General features: G+C 38.8%; 1 protein-coding gene across 3 annotated transcripts in view; it reads left to right on the top strand.

The window, feature by feature from the left end:
- PPP2R5E (protein phosphatase 2 regulatory subunit B'epsilon) overlaps positions 1 to 22,811 on the top strand; it is a 173,443-nt gene that overhangs the window by 80,563 nt on the left and 70,069 nt on the right. For all 3 annotated transcript variants that reach the window (XM_032245907.1, XM_032245909.1, XM_032245908.1), the window contains one exon: positions 10,405 to 10,601. In XM_032245907.1, the coding sequence (XP_032101798.1) occupies positions 10,405 to 10,601 (197 nt within the window). The remainder of the gene's footprint in view (positions 1 to 10,404; positions 10,602 to 22,811) is intronic.

Here is a 22,811-nt window from a genome sequence, read left to right on the forward strand (position 1 = left end):
TCACTGCACCCTCCACCTCACGGGTTCAAGCGATTCCCCGGCCTTAGCCTCCCAAGTGGATGGAACTTCAGGTGCATGCTACCATGCCTGGCTAATTTTTATATTTTTAGTAAAGATAGGGTTTTGCCACGTTGAGCAGGCTGGTCTCAAACTCCTGACCTCAGGTCATCTGCACCTCTTGGCCACCCAAAGTGCTGGGATTAAAGGTGAGAGCCACCTGGGATTACAGGTGAGAGCCTGGTAAGGCTGAAGTATATTTTCTTAATTTTACATACAAGGAAACTAATGCTCAGAGAAGTGCGTGCCTGTCCATTGTCCATAAATAGTAAAAGTGTGATTCTAATTCAGAACCAGATTCCAGGCCAAAGTCCTCACCATGTCTCACAAGACCCAAGGTGATCTTCTGCAGTCACTGTCCTTTCTTCTTCTGTCCCCTTCTTCCCACTTTGCAGCTCCAGCCACATTCACTTCTTTGCTGATCATCAGATTCACCAGCATGTGCCTTCTTCCTGCCAGAGTACCTTGCACTTGCCATCTCTCTCCTTGGGACACTCTCCCCCAGATAGCCTCAGCTGACTACTGCACTTCCTTCAAGTATTTGCTCAAATGTCACCATCCAGGTGAACACTCTGTTTAACATCGTACCCTTCACCTGGGCACGGTGGCTCACACCTGTAATCCCAGCACTTTGGGTGGCCGAGCGGGCAGATCATCTGAGGTCAGGAGTTCAAGACCAGGCTGACCAACATGGAGAAACCCCGTCTCTACTGAATATACAAAATTAGCCAGGTGCGTTGTCACATGCCTGTAATCCCAGCTACTTGGGAGGCTGAGGCAGGAGAATCACTTGAACCTGGGAGGTGGAGGTTGCAGTGAGTCGAGATTGCACCATTGCACTCCAGCCTGGGCGACAGAGCCAAACTCCATCTCAAGAAAACCCCCCAAAACCAACCAAACAAAAAAAAAAAAAACCGTTTTAACCTTCAGCCTCAGCGTGCCTAGACCCCCTTGCCCTACACATTGTGATTTCCCATAGCGTATATCATATAACATATTTGTTACTTTTAGTTGCTATTATTTGTCTCTTCCTGCTAGAATATAAAGCGTAGGATTTTTGTCTCGTCTTCATTGTGGTATCCTAGTAGTCCCTGGCTGTTGTGGGTGTTCAATGAATATTTGGCAAATCAGTGAATGACAGAGTGAGTGAATGAAAAGAGTTGCCCATGCCCTTTGCACTAGACCTTCCCATTTTTCATTTATAAATGATAAATGACAAAATTTTCAGGTTATTTTGCTATGGAGGGCATTTCCAAATTATACTATTTATGTTGTATAATCTTCATTTTGAATTTTTTCCCTAGTTTTTTCTTATCCTTGAATATAAATCATTGTTTATTTTAAAAAGTCAATTAGATTTTTAAATACATTGTTAAAAAAAATAAGGCATTACCTTACTGAATAGGGGAACATAGTTCAGGGAACTAAGGATCTGTGCATTTAGTTAGGTTTTTTCGATAAGCTGGCTCTTTTCACTCCTTATATTCATAAATATTGGGTTCTTAAAAACCATCTTAATTTTAAAATTTGCATTTCATGACTTGATATTAATATACTAAGAAATAATTTATTTTATTAAATATTTTATATCATCTTTCTTTAATTTTATTTCTAGAGGAATAAAGTTCTAATTTAAAAATGAAATCATGGGGAAATAAGATGCAACATGTAGAATTTACTTAACATTACGTACCTACTATATTCTAAAACTCTTGCTGCAAACAGTTTATTAAAAGGTGCAAGGCAGGTGTAGTGCTGCTGGTTAAAAAAAAGTTGCAATATAATGTAGCAAGTGCTCGAATGGAGGTATGTGCAAAGTTTCATGGGAATTTTATATTTAGAATTTTTAAGGACTAACACGGCTGCTGTTTCTTTACAATTACAGAACGTATGATTTCTCAGCTTTGAGGATGATCTAAATACAATTGAAATTAGTACTGTCATTACAGCTATAATTCTGTTGTCCATGCTGCTACAAAAATGTTGGAACAAAGGAGTAATGTGGCTCAGAGATCGCCAAATACAGTCCTGTGGAAAAGTTGTTGCCAGTACTGGGAAAAGTAATGCCAGTACTGTGAAAAATAAGAAGAGAAAGGAAGGTCAAGGGAGAGAACACACAGCTCTGTGTGTATATGTGTGCACATGCGTGTGTGTGTGTGTGTGTGTGTGTGTGTGTGTGTGTGTGTGTATGAGAGGGGAATTGCCAACCCTTCTTTTTATTTTTATCTTTTTGAGACAGGGTCTCTCTCTGTTGTCTAGGGTGGAGTACAGTAGCACACTCATGGCTCACTGCAGCGTGGGCTCAAGTCATCCTTCCACCTTATCCTCCCAAGTACCTGGGATTATAGGAACAAGCCACCAAGCCCAGCTATTTCTAAAAAAAATTTGCAGAGAGGAGACCTCGCTGTATTGTCTAGGCTAGTCTCAAATACCTGACTTTAAATGATCCTCCCACCTTGGACTCCCAAAGTGCTGGGATTTTGGGTGGGAGCCAACATGCCCAGCACCAACCTTCCTTTTTTTTGAGACAGAGTCTCGCTCTGTTGCCAGGATGGAGTGCAGTGGTGCATTCTTGGCTCGCTGCAACCTCTTGACTTCCTGGTTCAAGTGATTCTCCTGCCTCTAATTAAGCCCCTAAGTAGCTGGGATTATAGGCATGCACCACCACACCCAGCTAATTTTTGTATTTTTAGTAGAGACGGGGTTTCGCCATGTTGGCCAGGATAGTCTCGATCTCCTGACTTCATCATCCATCTGCCTCAACCTCCCAAAGTGTTGGGATTACAGGCGTGAGCCATTGTGCCTGGCCCACCAACCCTCCTTTTTAAAGGAAGGATTGTCTTTTATTCTATGATCGTTGTTTCTCTTCTTTTGTTATTATAAAGGTTCTTTATTTTCATGAAATTATAGTGAAAATAAATGGTGGCTATTTTTTAATGCCTTTACCTGAAAACAATTAACAAACTGCTTTTTTTTTTTTATTTTTTTTGTAATTTTACTGATACATAAAATTCTTGAAAGAGGGATCCATTGGCATGCATGCTATAGAATACTGTATAATTCTTGCATTAAATATAATTCTTGCAAAAAAAGACTGTATAAGTCTTTTTTAGTATAGCCTATCCAGCTTCAGGAATGCCTCATATTCAAAACACTCCAGTTCTTACACTGCCCTGGAAATAAGCCCTTAGGAAATGAATTAATAATAAAGACATTGACTTTGTCAGAACCTTTGGTGGCATCTGCCCTCTGGTGAGTTTGGTGTCAGGAAAATAATTATGCCTCTAATTAGGGGTTGATCAGTTTTAAAATATTTTTTCATGTGTTGACAAGTTTCGGTAACCACCTTGGCATTTGAAGATAAAGCATGAGAGATAACAAATGCAGTGTTGGAAACAAGTCATTTATCACTGTGTGCGTGTGTGTATGTGTGCATATGTGTATATTTTCTGTTTCTTTCTGATTAGATCATAGTGTCAAAATAACATGAAAGCCCTGAATCATGTAATTTTGCTGCTTGAAGCCATACTAGTCTGCACTAGTGGTAATGATGCTTGGTTTTTATTTATAAACTGGAGAGCATATTGTTAACTTTTGGGAAAGGGAAACTAGAGAGCTTCATGAGACAATAATAATAACTACGTGTTGATTGTCTAATTTGGGAAGAATCATTAATATTATTATCTAAAACTTAAACATGTTATACTTGTTCAATAGCTTGACTGATTTTATACTGTTTTAAGTTTTAAAACGTGAATATTTGTATTTAATAGAAAGTCAACCAAAATTTTTTTTGTTTACTTTTAGTTTGCAGCTTTTCTTAAATAATCTTAAAAATGGAAGTATGTCTACACTCTAATGAGGGTTAGTTGCTGTTATTTAGCACAATCACCATCATTATTATTGTTGCTATTGGTATGTCCCTTCCTTCCCAGCAGTAAGACTGTTGGGGCAGTAAGACAGACTACTAGGATACTAGCTGCAGCCCTTCCTACTGTGTGATATTGGACAAATGACAGCCTTTCTGGGTGTCAGCTTCTTCTTTTGAAAAACTGGGATATTAATAGTGGCCACACCTAAGGTATTCTGAGGGTTAAAAGGGATAATGTGTGCTTTATAGTAGTAAGTGTTCATGATCATTATTGTCTCTGTTCTTTTTACCTGGAAATTTCAGTCTCTACCCACACCTTGGTCTCATCCTTTTGACATCATTCTATCTGTGCTAGTCATTCTATGACTCATGTTTTGAACCTTTAAAAAACGTATATGCAAATAGTCAGCAAAGTGTTTTTCAAGCTTCCTAATAGATTGGCAAGATTTCTAAAGTCAGCCAACTCCACGTTCACTTATTATAGCCAAGGCCAAGAAAGAACGCTTTGACTGTTGTAAATGTTTCCAGGGACCTTCTTTAGCTTGGAAATGAAAAGTTTTCACTGCTAGCTTTAAATAATGGAGGGAAAGAATTTCAAAGGAAGAGGGGATGAAAGAAGGATTTTAAAGTGCGTACTTTCAAAACAGTGGTTTTTAACCATAGGCACATGTTGAAATCACTGGAGTCACTTTTATAAAGTACAAATGCTTAGCAGTGAAATATCACATCACCACCACCACCTCCACCACCACCACCACCACCACCACCACCACCACCACCATCATCATCAACAACAAACACCTTTGAACTCATTTCTTTGAATGCAGTAATAAAGTAATTGGAATGTTCAAGTATTTAATGCTTATTTTAGTTAACAGATTGGTTCTTGGTTAGTTTCTTCTTTGCTTATGTGCATTGAAATATCCTGTGTAATCAACATGTTATACTTGACTTCAGTTGATTCATTATAAAGGCTCATAGTGGTCTCCTTGTTTTGAGGAAATATTATTGGTTGTATCTGTGATTTATTGGTGTCAAAAGCAATTCCTAATGGAAGCTTAGTTCTACTAATAAAATAGAATTCTTTTTAGGTTTCCTAAAATATGAGCTACAAAAAGGTAGAGGTAAAACTGATGGCAATGATTTGGACAGACCACATGGGCAGGCAGTTAGGCATTTTACCACTTGTGCTAGTTTATGTAGCTTCAGTTTATCATGGCTCAATCTACTTAATACTTAATGTTTTATTACTAAGCATCTCCTCTGTAAATATAGACTCGTGTCTTATACAAGTAAAATTCTCAGTAATTTTGTTGAAGTTTATGGAGAGTTGCCTATGAAGAACACAGCATACGTGGATGAGGATTTGTACACCTTAAGAGAAAGTTCTTTTTTTTTTTTTTTTTCCCATGATGGGGTTTCACCATGTTGGCCAGGATGGTCTTGATCTCCTGACCTTGTGATCCATCCACCTTGGCCTCCCAAAGTGCTGGATTATAGGCATGAGCCACAGCGCCCGGCCTTTTTTTTTTTTTTTTTTTTTTTTTTTCACCTTAAGAAGAAGTTCCAAGGGATCAGAGGCCACACTTACTATTCGCATTGTGTACTGGTCCTGTTATTTTTTCTGAAAGTTGGAGAGAGAGAAGTAAAAGGGCTAAGTACGTAATACCTTAGGACATTTTCAGGTAAACAGAATTGTTAATTTAGAATGATTTTATTTTAGATCTTTTGAATGGAAATATAAATATAATTTATAGATCCTCATTGAACGATATTACAAATATTGTTCATTAGGAGCTCAAGTAATGTTATAGTTTAGCTTCCAATGCAAACATATGAGCATTTTATAGAAATACTCACTATAGTTCCACATATATTTCAATAGTTTATGTATAAATAAGTTACCAGCCCACATTTTCTTTATTCATTTATTTTTTTAAGCCAGTTTACCTGATTTTTATAATATGATGGGTAATAAACATAAAGATATGGGCCTCCTCTGTTTACTTGGCTGGCATATTTGCAAATGTGAATTTAACGTTCTGATTTTTAACAAGTTTTGTTGATTGGAGTCCCAGAGTACCAAACCCAAGAGACTGGGCACATATTTTATTTCTTCTTCCTTTGTTACTTTTCGCTTTGCAAAGTGCTGAATGAGCCAGGCCTGAAGAAAATGAGGGGTGATATTGGATCCATGATTCTGTGCCCCAAACATTAGATAGGGTGGAATGATGGAAGCGGACTAGTAGGGAAGAATAAGCTGCTTCTGCAAATAACACCCTTTTTAAATCATGATTAGGGTGAGGGGTATGCCCCCCAGCAAAAACTATATAAAGACATATGGGAAAAATGAGTAGTGCTAAAAAGTAAAGAGAAGTACGGTACAGTGAAAAATACAGTTTAGCTGGTCATTGCATTCTTTTCCTGGTGGAGAAACATTTTCTGGAAACCAACTTAATTTTAAGAACTCTTCCAGAGCAGTGGAATCTGACCTTCTGGGATCTTATCAAGCTGTGATAATGGGATCAATTATTCTTTCTTTTGAACACATACTAACATTGGATGGAGTAGTCATTGTGCCAGTGACCTTCATGGTATTATATAACCACTTATTGATTGCTCATTATTTATGGCTGTGCTTCTGTGGGATCCCTTTCCTGGGAGCAGGGATGGCCTCTGCTGGCTAGAGGTTTTCACTAGAAGATAGATGACAGAAGCATCCACAGCCTGGTCTGCTTTGGGATTCTAAGATGACCTTTAATTTTCCTAATTCACATTTATTTCTTAATGACTATAATTTGTTTTACTCTTCAATCTTGACTTCTGAAGTTTTTAGATTTCCAGGTGACTTGGATTTTGGAGGTGGGTAGTAGCTTTGAGCTGTTAAAATCTAGTGTTACTGTATGTGTGGTCAGAATTCATTGCCTGTGTGGTATCTTTTTGTTCTTTATGAGATTCTCTTTATGGCTTAGTAAGCGATCCTTTTAATAAATGTTTCTTTAAAAAGAATATTTGAATCTACTTCGGGGACTGGTTACATAGACACTAAACTTTTCTTATGTAGTGTAAACCTTCGGGACTACCAGAGATTGTTCCTTCTCTGATCTCTGGCCTGCCCTGTCTTCTCACATGCTACCTTTTCACATCCCCCTGGGATGAGGTTGACGAGGGAGGATGTTGGGAGCAGTGTAAGCTATGTGGGACAGTCTGAGGGCCAAACATTACAGGAAGAACCTCTTGTTTTGACTGGTCATCCTTCAACATGTATAATATTTTTCCAAAATTATTACCATAAAGGAATTGTCTCTTTAAGAGCCTCCTTTTGGTTTGTCTTGACTGTGTAAGTTTTTTAATTTAATGAAGGTAGATCATTTTAGAAGAATTTAGTCTATGATAAAGGACAGATCACAGCTTTTGCTCTATGTGTTAATCTTTAGGGCATGGGCTAGAGGGGAGATAGAGAAGGGGTTTAGCATGCTACTTTATGAATGGAGGGTCATTTGTTCATTTTGTCTGCTTTCTTCCTCTTCTTCTGTCTTTCCACACACCCTGTATTCTGGAATAGGATATTACTCTGGCCTTTTGCTGTGTTTCCATGTTGCATTGCACAGTGGTGAAGAATCCAGGCTCTGGAGCCAGTCTACTTGTGTTTGAATCCTGTCTCCACTGTTTATTAACTGTGTGACTTTGGGCAAGTCACTGAATCTCTCTGTGTTTTGGTTTACTCATTTATTAAATTGGAAATAGTACCTACTGCACAAGGTTGTTGAAGGGATTAAAGGAGATATGTATAAGTGCTTAGAATAGTGCCCAATAAATGTACCCAACATATTCAATAAATGCAAGCTATTAGCCTGTTTCATATTTGTCTATGACATTATATCAGTTTGCACAAATAAAGGATAAATTTCAACTGTCTAACATTAAGAAATAGGACCGTTAACTGCTTGAATTTTTTGAACTGCTAAGTATATGAATCTCTTGAGTACTATTGCAGTGACCACAAATGTTAATTGTTGTTGTCACTACTTAAATGATGACGTACTTTCGGAGGAAAGGCTACAATTCATTGATGCTTTTATGCTTTGTATGTGCTGTGTAAAATGGTTCTCCATGTAGATAGTTTGATTTTTAGACTTTATTAGTCACTATATCAAACATTGAATTAATTAAAATTTCCCCTGAAGATTTTTGACCTGTAACTAATGTTACATTAATAAGCTTTTTCTTGGCAAGGGCGGTGGCTCATGCCTGTAATCCTAGCACTTTGGGAGGCTGAGGCGGGAGGATCACCTGAGTTCGGGAGCTTGAGACCAGTCTGGCCAACATGGTGAAACCCTGTCTCTACTAAAAATATAAAAATTGGCTGGGCGTGGTGGTGGGTGCCTGTAATCCCAGCTACTCAGAAGGCTGAGGCAGGAGAATTGCTTGAACCTGGGAGGCAGAGGTTGCAAGGAGCACCTACTGCACTGCAGCCTGAGTGACAGAGGGAGACTGCATCTCAAATAAAGCCAAACAAAACACACAAAAAACGCTTTTTCTTACTCCCTTTGCAGCATCAGTATTCCCATTCAGCTGCTAGGTCTGGGGTCTGATTTCAATCTCAGATTTTAGTAATTAACCATGGTGGTCCTGTACATGAATTAGCCATTGCTGAAGAATATAGTCATGCTCATAAGCAGCCTTATTTCACTTTTATTTATTTATTTTAAATACCCAAAGCAGATAGCACTTAGAGAGCTTGGTCTGACTGAATTTAGTTTTTATAGGCTAAGGCTAAATATTTTAAAATCAATTAAATCTAGGGGCATAGGATAAGACCTGTATCATAACTGTAAGATGCATTGTGCTTTTGGGGACCTATAGGAGTGATGGGGGAAGGGAAACTCACTGGTTAATAAATTCACTACTTGTTTTTGCTGAGAGTAGCAATGATGCTATATACTTTCAAAAATATGGAATGCTTTTGTTCTTTAATGTCTCATAGAGAAAGCCTATGTATTTAGGTGTCTTATCCACTTCTCATCTAGGTTCACTTAACTGGCAATGTTTTGCGGGAATTGCCTGTGAGGTCCTGGGTAGCCATGCTGGCATTTGGGTTGTGGGGTGTAAGGTAGGGGGTTGTAGAGAAGCGTCTGGTGGATCCTGTGAAAATGAGGCTGGCCCTCACTTCCTGCTGCTGGTGGCTGTAAGACAGGTGCTGAATGCTGTAGCTCTCCTGCCCAGGGGCCAGGCAGGCCAAGCCAGGAGGACACTGTAAAGCATTTGCCAGAAGGTTGGCAACTGAAGATGATTGCAAGTGACTGACTACACACTGTTAAGGTCCTTCTTGTCTTGGTTAGTACAAAAGGAACATGGGAGTGTGGTTAGAGACCTGGGCACTTTGCCCAGCTCTGTAACCCATTCATTGTGGGGCCTCAGTGATGGTCTCTATTTTGTGTGTGCATGAAAAATGGAGAATAATAATGCCACCTGCTTATTTCTAAAGGTGTTCTGAGGATTAATGAGTTAATCACCTTACATGAAGGCAGAGAGCCTACCCTGTTAATAATTTTCATTGCTTTTCCAGGGAAGCTCCAGTTTGGGGGAATAAAATATTGGAAAGCAGATAGGAGTGGGATAGGCTGTCTACAGCTTAGTTGGTATATTTGAAGTCCAACTGTAGATCAGGCTCCTTTCTAGCTGGGGAATTTCAACTAACCTAAAATTTCTACATATTTTTTAGAAACAACACCAAGCCAAATGTCTGACCTGCTGTTTGTGGGAAAAGAGCAGATGTCCATTCTGGGAACACATTCATATAAGATGTTAGTGGTTTTCTCTCACAGTACAAGAAAATGGGTAAAAAGAGAATGTAGATTTATGTGGCATTTAATCTTGTTTTCCTATGACTGGTGTGCTCTTTTTGAGAGAGTTGGTATTGCTTCATTTTGTAGATTTCTCAGGTTTCTTTCACAAAGAAACTTCATACAGATCAAGCCAAAACAAAACAAAAAAATATAAACACACAACAATAGCTTTAAATACCAAGGATGTCAGCATGAAATTAAAATGAATCAACTGACATTTCTGCTTTGAAAATTTTTAGTAAAACTAATTTAACCCAACAGCAAAAGCTTTCTTATAAGGGAAAATTTGACCTTTTTCATTGTTTTTAGATTTAAAGGTATTGACATTGGGTGTTTTTGGTTAAAATTTGCTTCAACCTTCTAAAGTCTTTTGGGATTTTGGTCAATCCTTGGTTGTGAAATAGCAAATACAGTCAATTTGGTTGGTACAATATAGTTTTCAAAGACAAGGTCTCTGAAGTAGTAGATATGGTATCCCCTCCCACCCATGTGTAACTGTTAAAAAGAACACTGTTGTCATGTGAATTCTTATTTTTTTTGAGCTTGCTTTTGAAGTAACTTTCACAGAGAATTCCTGTTACCTGGAAATTGATGACAGACTTACACCATTTCCTTTTTTTTTCTTAGACGTTCCATCCTCAGAGCAGCCTGAACTGTTCCTAAAGAAACTTCAGCAGTGCTGTGTCATTTTTGACTTCATGGACACGCTATCTGATCTTAAAATGAAAGAATACAAGCGCTCCACTCTTAATGAACTGGTGGACTACATTACAATAAGCAGAGGCTGTTTGACAGAGCAGACTTACCCTGAAGTAGTTAGAATGGTGAGTTTCTTTTTTTCTCCGCGGACACTTTTAAGCATCTTCCATAGTGACTCACAGGTGTATATATTGTAAGAGTGAGGTCATTGGAGGTCACCTCCTCAAATGAGAGCCAACCTTTGGAGAGCTAAGCAAAATTAGTCGGCACAGTGCTAGAATTTGAAGAGCATGATTTCCTGAGAACGAAATCCAGAACTTTCAACTGTAACAGTGCTAAAGCAATCAATGACTTCAAAATATGAAGCCAAGATTGCCAGGGTATTATTGGATTTCTAGCTTTGGCAAAAGAAAAGACACAGGAAAATAACAAAAGTCTTAGATCCATGTTTGAAAAATATTCAAGCCTGTTGGATGTCTTTTATTTTTAATCTTATTCATTGTGGTATATTAGAAATGGCTTTATGTTTAATAAAATCGTGATTTGTAGAATCTAGTTAAGGCCTCTCTTGGGCTTTATAACTCACCCTTCTCTTTATAATCTCCTTGAAATCAGGGTTGATGGCTTTCATGATTTTTGAATAGTGTCTGAGATTTTGTGTGGTCATTAGGAGTTACGAGAAAAAACATTATTAACATACTATGAGTAATTATGTTCGTATTGTGTCAACGATTATTTTAGTTTTTCAAAAGCTGAGCCAAAATGTGATTTTCTGTGGGAGAGTTGCCTTCCTTGGCATCCTAGAAGATTTTGGAGCTAGAGAGTGAATGCTGCTTGGGGATGGGCTTTGCAGGGTGAGGAGGCTGGTCTACTGACTAGTGAAATAGCCGCAGAGTTCCCTATGGGCCTTGCATCATTGAGAAGACTGTTGGAGGATCTGGCACATTCTCTGTGTGCTGCCGAACATCTACCTAGCTTTTGTATTTAGCTGTTTATCATTTGTATTCAACCAGTGCAGAAAAGAGACTTTTGTGATGGAGTAGATCTGTTTAAAAATGATAGTTCAGATTTGCAAAGGGACTTGTATGGTCTCAGCATGAGAAACTGTGCCTAATCTATGAAGACCATTTGAAAACGATGCCCAATACATTCCTCAGATCTGTATCTGAATGTATATTGGATTTGTTGTTAATTTACAGGAATGTAGGGCTAGAATGTTTTGTGGGTTAAAGATGACCATGTGACTCTTGAGCAGTGCTTCTCAACCTTACGGGGAACATTTGTCAATGTCTAGAGACATTTTTGGTAAGTCACAACTAGATGTGGGAGGAGAGTACTACCAGCATCTAGTGGGAGAGGCCAGAGATACTGTTAAACATTTTACAGTGTACAGGATGGACCCCCACAATACAGAATTATCTGGCCTCAAATGTCACAAGGGCCACTGTTGAGAAACCCTGCTCTTGAGTTTGCGTGGTATCTAAACCTCTTAATGTGTTGCAGAGGATCTTCTCTAGTCTACCTGCCTTCTGCAGAGCACAGTCCCTGGTTTTAGCTTACCTGTATCATCAGCCAAGAGTGGTATCTATTGTTTATAACTTTCTTTTTATCTTTCCATGGATAGTTCATGAATATATAAGTATATACAAACATATATGTACAAATTTTTTTTGTAAGCACACAAATGGTGGCACACTATATACTTGCTGTACCTTGCTTTTTTCACTTAGCAATATATATTTCAGTACATATAAAGTTGCCTTATTCTTTTTATAGCTGCATAATATTTATTGTGTAGATGTACCATATTTAAGCAGTACTCTATGAATATCCTTATATACACATCAGTTTGTCTTTGTATGAGAACATCTGTGTATTTATTTATTTTTGAAGATTTAATTTTTTAAGAGCAGCTTTAGGTTCACAGTAAAATTGAGAGGAAAGTACAGAGATTTCTCAAATGTTTCTTTCCCAGCATAAGCACAGCCTTCCCCATTATCAACACCTCCCCCAACTCCCATCAGAGAGGCACATTTGTTAAAATTGATGATCCTACACTGGCACATCATTATCACCCAGAGTTCATTTTTGGTGTTGGACATTCTATGAGTTTAGACAAATGTATGTATAATGACATGTATCCACCATTATAGTATCATACATAGTGTTTTCACTGCCCTGAGAAATCCTCTGTGCTCCGTTTCTCTATCACCCACCACCTTCAATTCCCTGGCAACCACTGATCTTTTTACTGTTTCCATAAATTTGCTTTTTCCAGACTGTCATGTAGTTGGAATCATACAGCATGTATTCTTTTCAGATGGGCTTCTTTTACTTGGTGATATGCACTTAAGCTTCCTGCATGTCTTTTCAAAACTTAATAGTGCATTTCTTTTAGTGTTGAATAACACTTTATTGGTTGGATGTACCATAGTTTATCCATTCACCTACTAAAGGACATTTTAGTTGCTTCCCAGTTTTGGCAATTACGAATAAAGCTGATATAAATACCTGTGTACAAGTTTTTTTTTTTTTTTTTTTTTTGAGACAGAGTCTAATTCTGTCACCAGGCGCCAGGCTGGAGTGCAGTGGCGTGACCTTGGCTCACTGCAACCTCCGCCTCCCAGGTTCAAGCAATTCTCCTGCCTCAGCCTCCCAAGTAGCTAGGACTATAGCCATGCGCCACCATGCCCAGCTAATTTTTTTGTATTTTTAGTAGAGACAGGGTTTCACCATGTTGACCAGGATGGTCTTGATCTCTTGACCTCGTGATCTGCCTGCCTCAGCCTCCCAAAGTGCTGGGATTACAGGCGTGAGCCACCGTGCCCGGCCTTTTTTTTTTTTTTTAACGAGCATAAGATTTCAACTCCTTTGGGTAAATACCAAGGAATGTGATTGCTGTATATATTGTGTGGTAAGAGTATATTGCATTTTTTAAAATTTGCATTTACTTTTATTAGTTGTTATAAGTAATGAGTATGTTTAGTTTTATAAGAGACTGCCAAACTGTCTTCCAGGGTAGTGGTACTATTTTGCATTCCTGCCAGCAGTGAATGAAAATTCCTGTTGCTCCACATCCTCACCAGCATTTGATATTGATTTGACTTAAATAGCCTTTCTTCCCTGTTTCTGGACTTTCATGTATTCCCCACTCCCTCACCTCTAGTTCTAATTCTCATTTTTCCTTCAAGAGCTGACTTAAAGTGCTACTATTGTCTCCTGAAAAAAAAAAAAAACAAAAAACAAAAAAACCAGTGCTTTTTCCTTCCTTCAGTTCCTCTGCTTCTTGGCAACTCACTATTTTGGAAATTTGTTCATTTGCTACTTTTTATCTTTTCACGTATTTATCTGATTTTTCTCATCAGATGTAAGCACTCCTGAGAAGGAACTGTGTTCTGCACATACATCTCTGTGGCATCCATAATGCCTCCTACCTAGCCCAGGTCTTCTTAAAATTTGTTGAATGAATGAATTCCTCCTTAAAATGTAGGCAGTTCAGTCTCTCAAATTATGATGAAGATATTGGATGTCATTGGATTATACCCAGATTTTAAAGCTAATGTTTAGCATAATCCAAAAGTTCTGTCATTCATATAAACAAGCTTGATCTTAAACCAGGTTTGGTCTCCTAAGGGAGACCGTTTTCTCCTTCTTTTTCTCTCCATTCTCCAGCCAAAAAAAGAGACTCCTATCATGTGTGTTTTAAAATACACTGGATCTTTACCTTAGGAGATGTTGAATCTGTTAGTGTACTTGCTGTTCTAGGGCATTAGAAAATTAACTTTCTAGAGGGTAGTTTGGGCTTCTTAGAAGTATAACTTATTTTTCATATTTGGTGATTTGTGAAATTGTTAGCTACTAACTGTATATGGTACTTAGACACTCTGGAGCATTTGCAGAAAAGGAGTTACTATGATAGAGTAGAAAGAGACAAGGCGCCGGGCACGGTGGCTCACACCTCTAATCCTAGCACTTTGGGAGGCCAAGACAGGTGGATCACTTGAGGCCAGGAGTTTGAGACCAGCCTGTCCAACATGGCGAAACCTCGTCTGTACTAAAAATACAAAAATTAACCAGATGTGATGTCACATGCCTGTAATCCCAGCTACTCGGGAGGCTGAGGCAGGAGAATGGTTTGAACCTGGGATGCAGAGGTTGTAGTGAGCTGAAATCGCACCACTGCACTCCAGCCTGGGCAACAGAGCAAGACTCCATCTCAAAACAAACAAAAAATAAATAAAATAAAAAGAAAGAGACAAGACTTTGGAACCATACAGACCTGGGTTCAAATGCCAGCTCTGGCCATGCTTGCTTCATGAATGTGAGCAAGTTATTTTAACTTTGAGGCCCTCCATTTTCCTGTGGTGCTAAGAGGTACGTAGGGTGGGTGGAGGGTAGCCATAGTTTTCCCAACCCTTCCATAAATATTACACCCAAGTAACATACTTGTGCTTTTGTTTGCGTATCAGCGTTCTCACCACATCACATACATATACAGTCCAGAGAACATATGCTTACTGTTCTGTAAGGAAAACTGGAACCAAGTCCCACTTGGTACCCTCATTCTCTTCTATTTTGCTATCTCTAAGCCCATTGTATATATACATTCTGGTGCTGCTCACTTTCCTAATTTGTGTAATACATGCCTTTGGGGGATTTTGTGAGGATTAGCAACAATATTTGTAAAGCTTTTAGAATAGTCTTTAATACTTGGCAAGTATTCAATAAATATTATTTTTACATTTCAATGATTTTATTAGATACTTGGTTTTACAATGATTGGTGGAACCCACTGTTAACTCTTTGTGGACATAAAGTGCTCCGTCAGTGAGATGTGTTTTATTCCATTGCCACAGTGGTTCTTAAGCTCTCTACTTTCAAGATGATCCTGCCTGTTGGATGTCACTGTCCCCGCCTATTTCTCTTCCTTGTCACTGTAAAACAAAATCACTTCACTAGAATTAGTAAGGGAAATGGTAGTGCTTTTTTTTAATGAAATATTAATGAAGCGATAGCTGGGTTTTGCAAACCAGGACGAGTAATGATGTAAAATGGCATGTTATGGTATCAGCATTAGTACCGAGAGCCTTTGATCCAAACGAGAGCTTTTGATGGGACTTGTACTTGGAGAACTGGTGTCCTCGTTAGGGGAAGAAAAGAGTAAGAGATGAAAGTAATCTATGTGTTGTGGAAACTATTTTTAACATTTCAATTAAGTCTGGATACCACCTACAGACTACTTGAATTGGGAAAGAAAAGCAGCTCTTACGTGTGTAAACAAATCACATGCACACCTTGTATTATTGCACTTCACAGATATTAGGGAGTTGCTATTTTTTTTTAAACAAATTGAGGGTTTATGGCAACCTTGTGTGGAACAAGACTATTGGTGCCATTTTTCCTGACAACATATGCTCCTTTCATATCTCTAAGTTGCATATTGGTAATTCTTGCAATATTTCAAACCTTTGCATTGAGATCTTTGAAGTTACTATTTTAATTGTTTTGGGGCACCATGCAATGTGCCCCTTCGGCAAACTTAATCGATAAATGTTGTATGTGTTCTGACTGCTCCGCTGAGCAGCTGTTCCTCAGCTTCTGTCCCTCTTCTCAGGCCTCCCTATTCCCCCAAATACAACAGTGTTGAAATTAGGCCAATTGATAACCCTATAACGGCCTCTAAGTGTTCCAGGGAAAGGAAGAGTCACATGTCTCTCATTTTAAATCAAAAGCCAAAAATGATTTAGCTTAGTGAGAAAGGCTTGCCAAAAGCTGGGCGTCTTGCATGAGACAGCCAAGTTGTGAATGCAAAGGAAAAGTTCTTGAAGGAAATTAAAACTGCTACTCCAGTGAACACATGAATGATAAGAATAAAACAACCTTATTACTGGTAATTGAGAAAGTTTGAGTGATCTGGATAGAATATCAAACCAGCCACAACATTCCTTATGCCAAAGCCTAATCCAGAGCAAGGCCTTGGCTCTCTTCAGTTCTATGAAGGCTGAGAGAGTTGAGGAAGCTGCAGAAGAAAAGTTGAACACTAGCAGAGGCTGGTTGGCTTATGAGGTTTAAGGAAAATAGCCATCTCTCTAACATAAAAGTGCAAGGTGAAGCACCAAATGCTGTTGTAGAAGCTGAAGCTGCAGCAGGTTGTCCAGAAGATACAGCTGAGATATTGATGAAGGTAGTTACACTAAACAATAGAGTTACAATGTAGATGAAACAGCCATCTATTAGATGTTGCCGTCTGTGACTTTTACAGCTAGAGAGGAGAAATCAGTGCCTGGCTTCAAAGCTTTGAAGGCCCGGCTAATTCTCTTGTTAAGGGCTAATGCAGCTGGTGGCTCAAGTTGAAGGCAGTGCTCATTTACTATTCTGAAAATCTTAGGGTGTCTAACGACCATGCTAAATCCACCCTGCCTATGCTGTGTAAATGGAACAGCAAAGCCTGGATGACAAGACCTCTGTTTATGCATGGTCTACCTAATATTCTGTATTCACTGTTGAGGCCCACTGCTCAGAAAAACGTTTCATTTTTCTTTTCCCCCAAAATACTGCTACTCATTGACTATGCACGTAGTTACCCAAGAGCTCTCATAGAGATGTACAAGGAGATGAATGTTGGTTTTTTTCATGCTTGCTGACATACCATCCAATCTTAAGCTCATGAGTCAAGGAGTAATTTTGATTTTCAAGTCTTAGTATTTAAGAAATTCATTTCTTAAGGCTGTAGCTGCTATAGATAGGGATTCCTCTGATGGATCTGGGCAAAGCAAATCGAAAACCTTCTGAAAAGGATTCACCATTCTAGACCCTTAAGAACATTTGTGATTCACAGGAGGAAGTCAAAATAGCAGCATTAACAGGAGTTTGGAAAGGGTTGATTGCAACCCTCATGGATGATCTTGAGAGTTCAAGACTTCAATAGAGAGAGTAACTGCAGATGTGATGGGAATAGCAAGAGAACTAGAATTAGAAGTGGATCCTGAAGATTTGACTGAATTGCTGCAATCTCATGATAAAACTTCAACAAATGAGAAGTTGCTTCTTATGGATGAGCAAAGAAAGTGGTTTCTTGAGAGGGAATCGACTCCTGAAAATGCTGGGAACATTGTTGGAATGACGACAAAGGATTTAGAACATTATATAAACTTAGTTGATCAAGCAGTGTAAGGGTTTGAGAGGATTGACTCCAATTTGAAAAGAAGTTCCATTGTGGATCAAATGCTGTTAGACAGTATCACGTGCCACAGAGAAATCTTTCATGAAAGGAAGAGTCAATTGAAGCCACAAACTTCATTGTCATCTTATTTTAAGAAATTGCCACAGCTATCTCAGCCTTCAGCAGCCACCACTACGATCAATCAGTCGCCATTAACATGAGGGCAAGACCCTGCACCAGCAAAAAAGATCACGACTTGCTGAAGGCTCAGATGACTGTTAACACTTTTTAGCAATAAAGTATTTTTAAATTAAGGTATGTCCATTTTTGTTTTTAGACATAAAGCTATTGCACTATTTATAGACTACAGTGTATTGTAAACACAACTTTTACATGCACAGGGAAACAAAAAAAAATGTGTGTGACTACTTTATTGAGATATTTGCTTTATTGTGGTGGTCTGGAACTTATCCTATAATGTGTCTGAGATATGCCTGTAAAGCAAAATAGCCCATAACTTACCTGTAGAAGAGTAGAGTGGGTAGTGGAAGAGTCCCAGGCAGAGAACATGGAAGCCACTGTCTTCATTTCTCATCCTCCACTTAACCTAGTGGTAAGAACTTGGGTAAGTAATTTTCTCTCTAAGCCTCAGTTTCTTCTATTATAAATGGAGGGAGTTGATGATGAATCCCTCACTCACATCTTTCCAGTTCTGAAAATTAACAAATGTTTTGATCAACACAGTCTAAGAAATTTTGAATGGATTATGCCTTTATTGAAGTTTACAGACTACTGTGCAAAGAGTTGCTTCAGAAAGTGGTTTGTTTCATGTATTTCTCATGGGGTCTCTTGGAGTCACATCTGATGGAAAAATGAGAATCAGGACTTCCAGTTCCTTCAGTTGCTCCATTCTGCTTTGCATCATCTCAAGTATCAGGTGTCAAATGTCTGTCCCTGAGGCATTTTTTTAAACCACATTATGCTAAATGCCTTTTTGGTTCTGTTGTTGTGTCTGTTTGAAAGATTTCTTAAAATTTCTGGCTTTCCAAATCACCTTGTATAAATTTTTATTTACCTGAGCTTGAACTCTGTATGTTTTATATTCTTTATATTTGCACATATTTTTTCTCAAAAATGTTTTTTTTGGGGATACTTCAAATATGAGTTGAAATCTCATGGGTGAAGATGTTGTTTTAATTAATTCCTAATGTTTATTTAAATGACTCAGTGTCACACTTTGACATTTTGCTGATAAAAAAAGACAGGGCTTCACTTTGCCAATGAGCTCACAGTCTGGTAGAGGGACAATAACAAGATAATGAACAATAACAAGATAATGTCATATGTATAGTAATCAAGTCTGTACAAGGCAAGGAAGGAGTAGAGGGACATGAGGGTAGGTAGGGGGTGGTTAAGGAAGGCTTGACAGAATGATTGTAGCCTCAGTAGGGTATTAAAAGATGAATGTGGCCAGGCGTGGTGGCTCACTCCTGTAATCCCAGCACTTTGGGAGGCTGAGGCAGTTGGATCACCTGAGGTCTGGAGTTCGAGACCAGCCTGGCCAACATGGTGAAACCCCATCTCTACTAAAAATATAAAGATTAGCTGGGCGTGGTGGTGGGCATCTGTAATCCCAGTTACTTGGGAGGCTGAAGCAGGAGAATCGCTTGAACCAGGGAGGTGGAGGTTGCAGTGAGCTGAGATTGCGCTGTTGCATTCCAGCTGGGTGACAAGAGTGAAACTTCATCTCAAAAAAAATAAGGCCAGGCGCGGTGGCTCAAGCCTGTAATCCCAGCACTTTGGGAGGCCGAGGCGGGTGGATCATGAGGTCAAGAGATCGAGACCATCCTGGTCAACACGGTGAAACCCCGTCTCTACTAAAAATACAAAAAATTAGCTGGGCATGGTGGCGCGTGCCTGTAATCCCAGCTACTCAGGAGGCTGAGGCAGGAGAATTGCCTGAACCCAGGAGGCGGAGGTTGCGGTGAGCCGAGATCGTGCCATTGCACTCCAGCCTGGGTAACAAGAGCGAAACTCCGTCCCAAAGAAAAAAAAATAAATAAATAAAATAAAATAAAAAAAGATGAATGTGGCTGAACTTAAAGAGAATTAGGTGATGCAAAGAAATTCCCAAACCACATGATATATACAGGGAAACACAGTTGTGCTATGTGGTTCCAGTATTATGTGAGTATGTGTGTTAGAGAGTGGGAGGAGGTGAATGGTGGCAGCTGAAGATGTGGATGTGGGCCAGAGTCTGAAAGAACCTCACAGACAACGGATGGATAAATGTTGAAAGGTTCCATGTGGGAAAGTAACATGGTCAGATTTTATTTCAGTGGCAGTGGGACAGAGAGACTGGAGGAGGCTGAGATTGAAGCCAGAGAGGAATCAATTAGGAGGCTGTTTTATTGGAGAAATTGTGGAGGGCCTAAGCGAACTGCAGGCATGGAAGTCGGGAAGGAGAGGAAAGAAGCATTTGAGATTCACCTAGGAGGTAAAATTGATGCTGCTCATTAGCATTTATGTGAAGTTTTGGAGTGTTAGAGAGAAAGGAGTCTCAGATAGCTTTGGCAGTTGGGTAGTTTGTGGTGTGGTTGCTGCTGTTTGGGAAAGGTACAGTAGTAGGGAGAGCAGGCTTTGGATGGAAGCCAAGGAGTTGGTTTTTGATGAGTTAAGGTTGAGGTTTCTATGACAGACCTACATGTGGAAAGTTGGAGGTGGAAATGGGTAGTTATCAGAATGGGAGTAGGGCAGGGGAGGGAAAGAATAATGATGGCACTCTAGATGATAACAGTGAATCATCATTTCACTGCAGTGGTACAGGTGGGAGCTAGTGGGTTGAAGAGTAGATACAAAAATCAAGAGGTTGAGATGATGACTGTAGAAAATAATTGCTCGCATCTTGGGTATACTGTCTTCATTGGAGTAAAATCCTGTCACTTCTCTCCTACAAACAGTATACAGCCTTGTCACATTGATCATTTGCTGTTATTATTTTCATATTTTCTCTGTGACTTGACTTTTTTTGGTTTCAAAGTCTGCTTCAATTCTCAATCTCTGGTTTTACCTCAAATGGTAGAATATGTAATTTCCCAAAGCTAATTCAATTTTAAGATAAAAGAAGGTTTGTCCTTCTTTTCTGTTGAGATCTTTGAGTTCTTTACATTGTTTCTTGGCCACCATTAGCTTTCCCCACCCCCCCCCCCCGCCCTCAAATTATTTCTTTTTACTTGGTTATTTATCTAGTTGTTTTTTTTTTTTTTTTTTTTTTTAAATACATTCTTTGATTTAACTGGAAACCAGAGCTCTGGTTAGCCTCTTAATACAATAATACAATTTTGTAGAAAATTAAGAAGCTGCTATTAAATGTCTTAGAGCCTGCCTACGTGTACTCTTAGTAGTGCTTTGTTAACCTTGCTACATTATTAGCTGAAGGGCAGAGAGTTTCTTCTAATAAAATAACAACTATCTCAATGTAGCTTTGGAATGATAACCACCAGGGGGAAATATGAAATTTCCATTTGTCATCTTCCTGCATCTGATAAAGAATGTAACCATGATAGCCCCCCCCACCTTATCCATGGGGATATGTTCCAGGGCCCCTAGGGATGCCTGAAACTGTGGATAGCACTGAATCCTATACATATATCCTATGTTTTCTCCTACACATACATACCTATGATAAAGTTTAATTTAGAAATTAGTCACAGTGAGAGATTAACAATAACAGTAAAATAGAGTAGTTGTAACAATACGCTGTGAAAAAAGCTATGTAAATGTGGTCTCTCTTCTCTTTCTTTGTCCCTCTCTCTGTTTCTCTCTCTCCCTCTCTCAAAATATCTTATTGTATTTATTCCATGGGTGACTGAAACCATAGGAAGTCAAGTCATGGATAAGACAGGGACCACTGTATACATGCTGGCCAGAATTTGCCTTCCAGGTGACTCTTTAGCTCCAAAGGAGATAAGATTTGTAGGTGTTTGTTAAAAGCAAAAGAGCCATTGGGGGTGAGGATGGACCACTTACAATATTAGAATTATAAATAATGGAAGAGAATTGAGTGGTATCTGAGAAGCGCACTTAATAACTGAAGCTGGTGGGAAATTTGAAGGATAAGATAAGCATAAAAGATAAGACCTGAAAATTAGATTAGAAATTAAAGAATTTCTTGGTACAAAGGAAATAATTTAAGAATATGATAATGAGATCCCTCAACGACATTTGTGGAATGAAATCAGAAGGAATTCACTGCTCAAGGTTCAGAGCAGATTGGTAGCATTCATAATTTTTCAAAGGGTAGGGAAACTGGTCTGTACTTGATATCCTTTCGTCAGTTCCCATCTTAAACTGTCATTCTGTGCTAATCCAGTTAAAGCTCATTTAACAATATTGATTTAGCCTCTTGGGGTGCCAATAGATGGATTTCTTGGGGTCACTGAACCCGCTGATGTTAACTGCACAATTTTGTGTGTTCTGTATATTTTTATGGGAGAAAATAACTTGCTGTTGCTTAAATTTTCAAAGGTACATGTGACTCAAAAATGGTTTAAGCCCGATTTCATCCTGTGTGCAGTAAATATCTGTGCTGGATGCTGCTCAGTTGGAAAATACAAGATTGGGAAAGAGCAGAGTCCTCCCATTTCTGGCAGTAACTAAAGATGAAAAAATGAAGTTGTTAGAATGATTTCACCAATGAAACGATTTGGGCTAGTTTCTCTGTGGGAAGGTTTTTGGTCTTGAACTCCGTATCTTAAATACATATCTGACTGTTCAGATTTTTTGTTTTATATGGTGTGAGTTTAGGTAGGTTGCTGTAAAGTTACACAATTTAGACTTGTGGCCATATACTTAATCCTTAAAGTCTCTTCACAAAGATTTGTACTAATGAAAGAAGATTGCCAGCACCTGTATGCCTTCCATTGCTAGCTGCGTAATAATCTGCAGGAACTTCAATGTGTGGTTAATTCAGTCTTCACATTGAATGAGAACCACCTGTGACATAGGTAGTATCATAATAGATGCCAGTTTATAGATAAGGTAAAGGAAGAGAGAGGTTAAGAAACTTGTCCAGAGCCACTCACCTGGTTGATTGAGATTTGAACCTTGGCAATCTCGTTCCAGAACCATACTCTTAAATGCTAAGCCATAATGCTTTCCTGGAATTATTCTT

The sequence above is a fragment of the Sapajus apella genome, unplaced genomic scaffold (assembly GCF_009761245.1).
Source record: "Sapajus apella isolate SASKATOON/1434 unplaced genomic scaffold, GSC_monkey_1.0 scaffold59, whole genome shotgun sequence".
Taxonomy (NCBI): domain Eukaryota; kingdom Metazoa; phylum Chordata; class Mammalia; order Primates; family Cebidae; genus Sapajus; species Sapajus apella.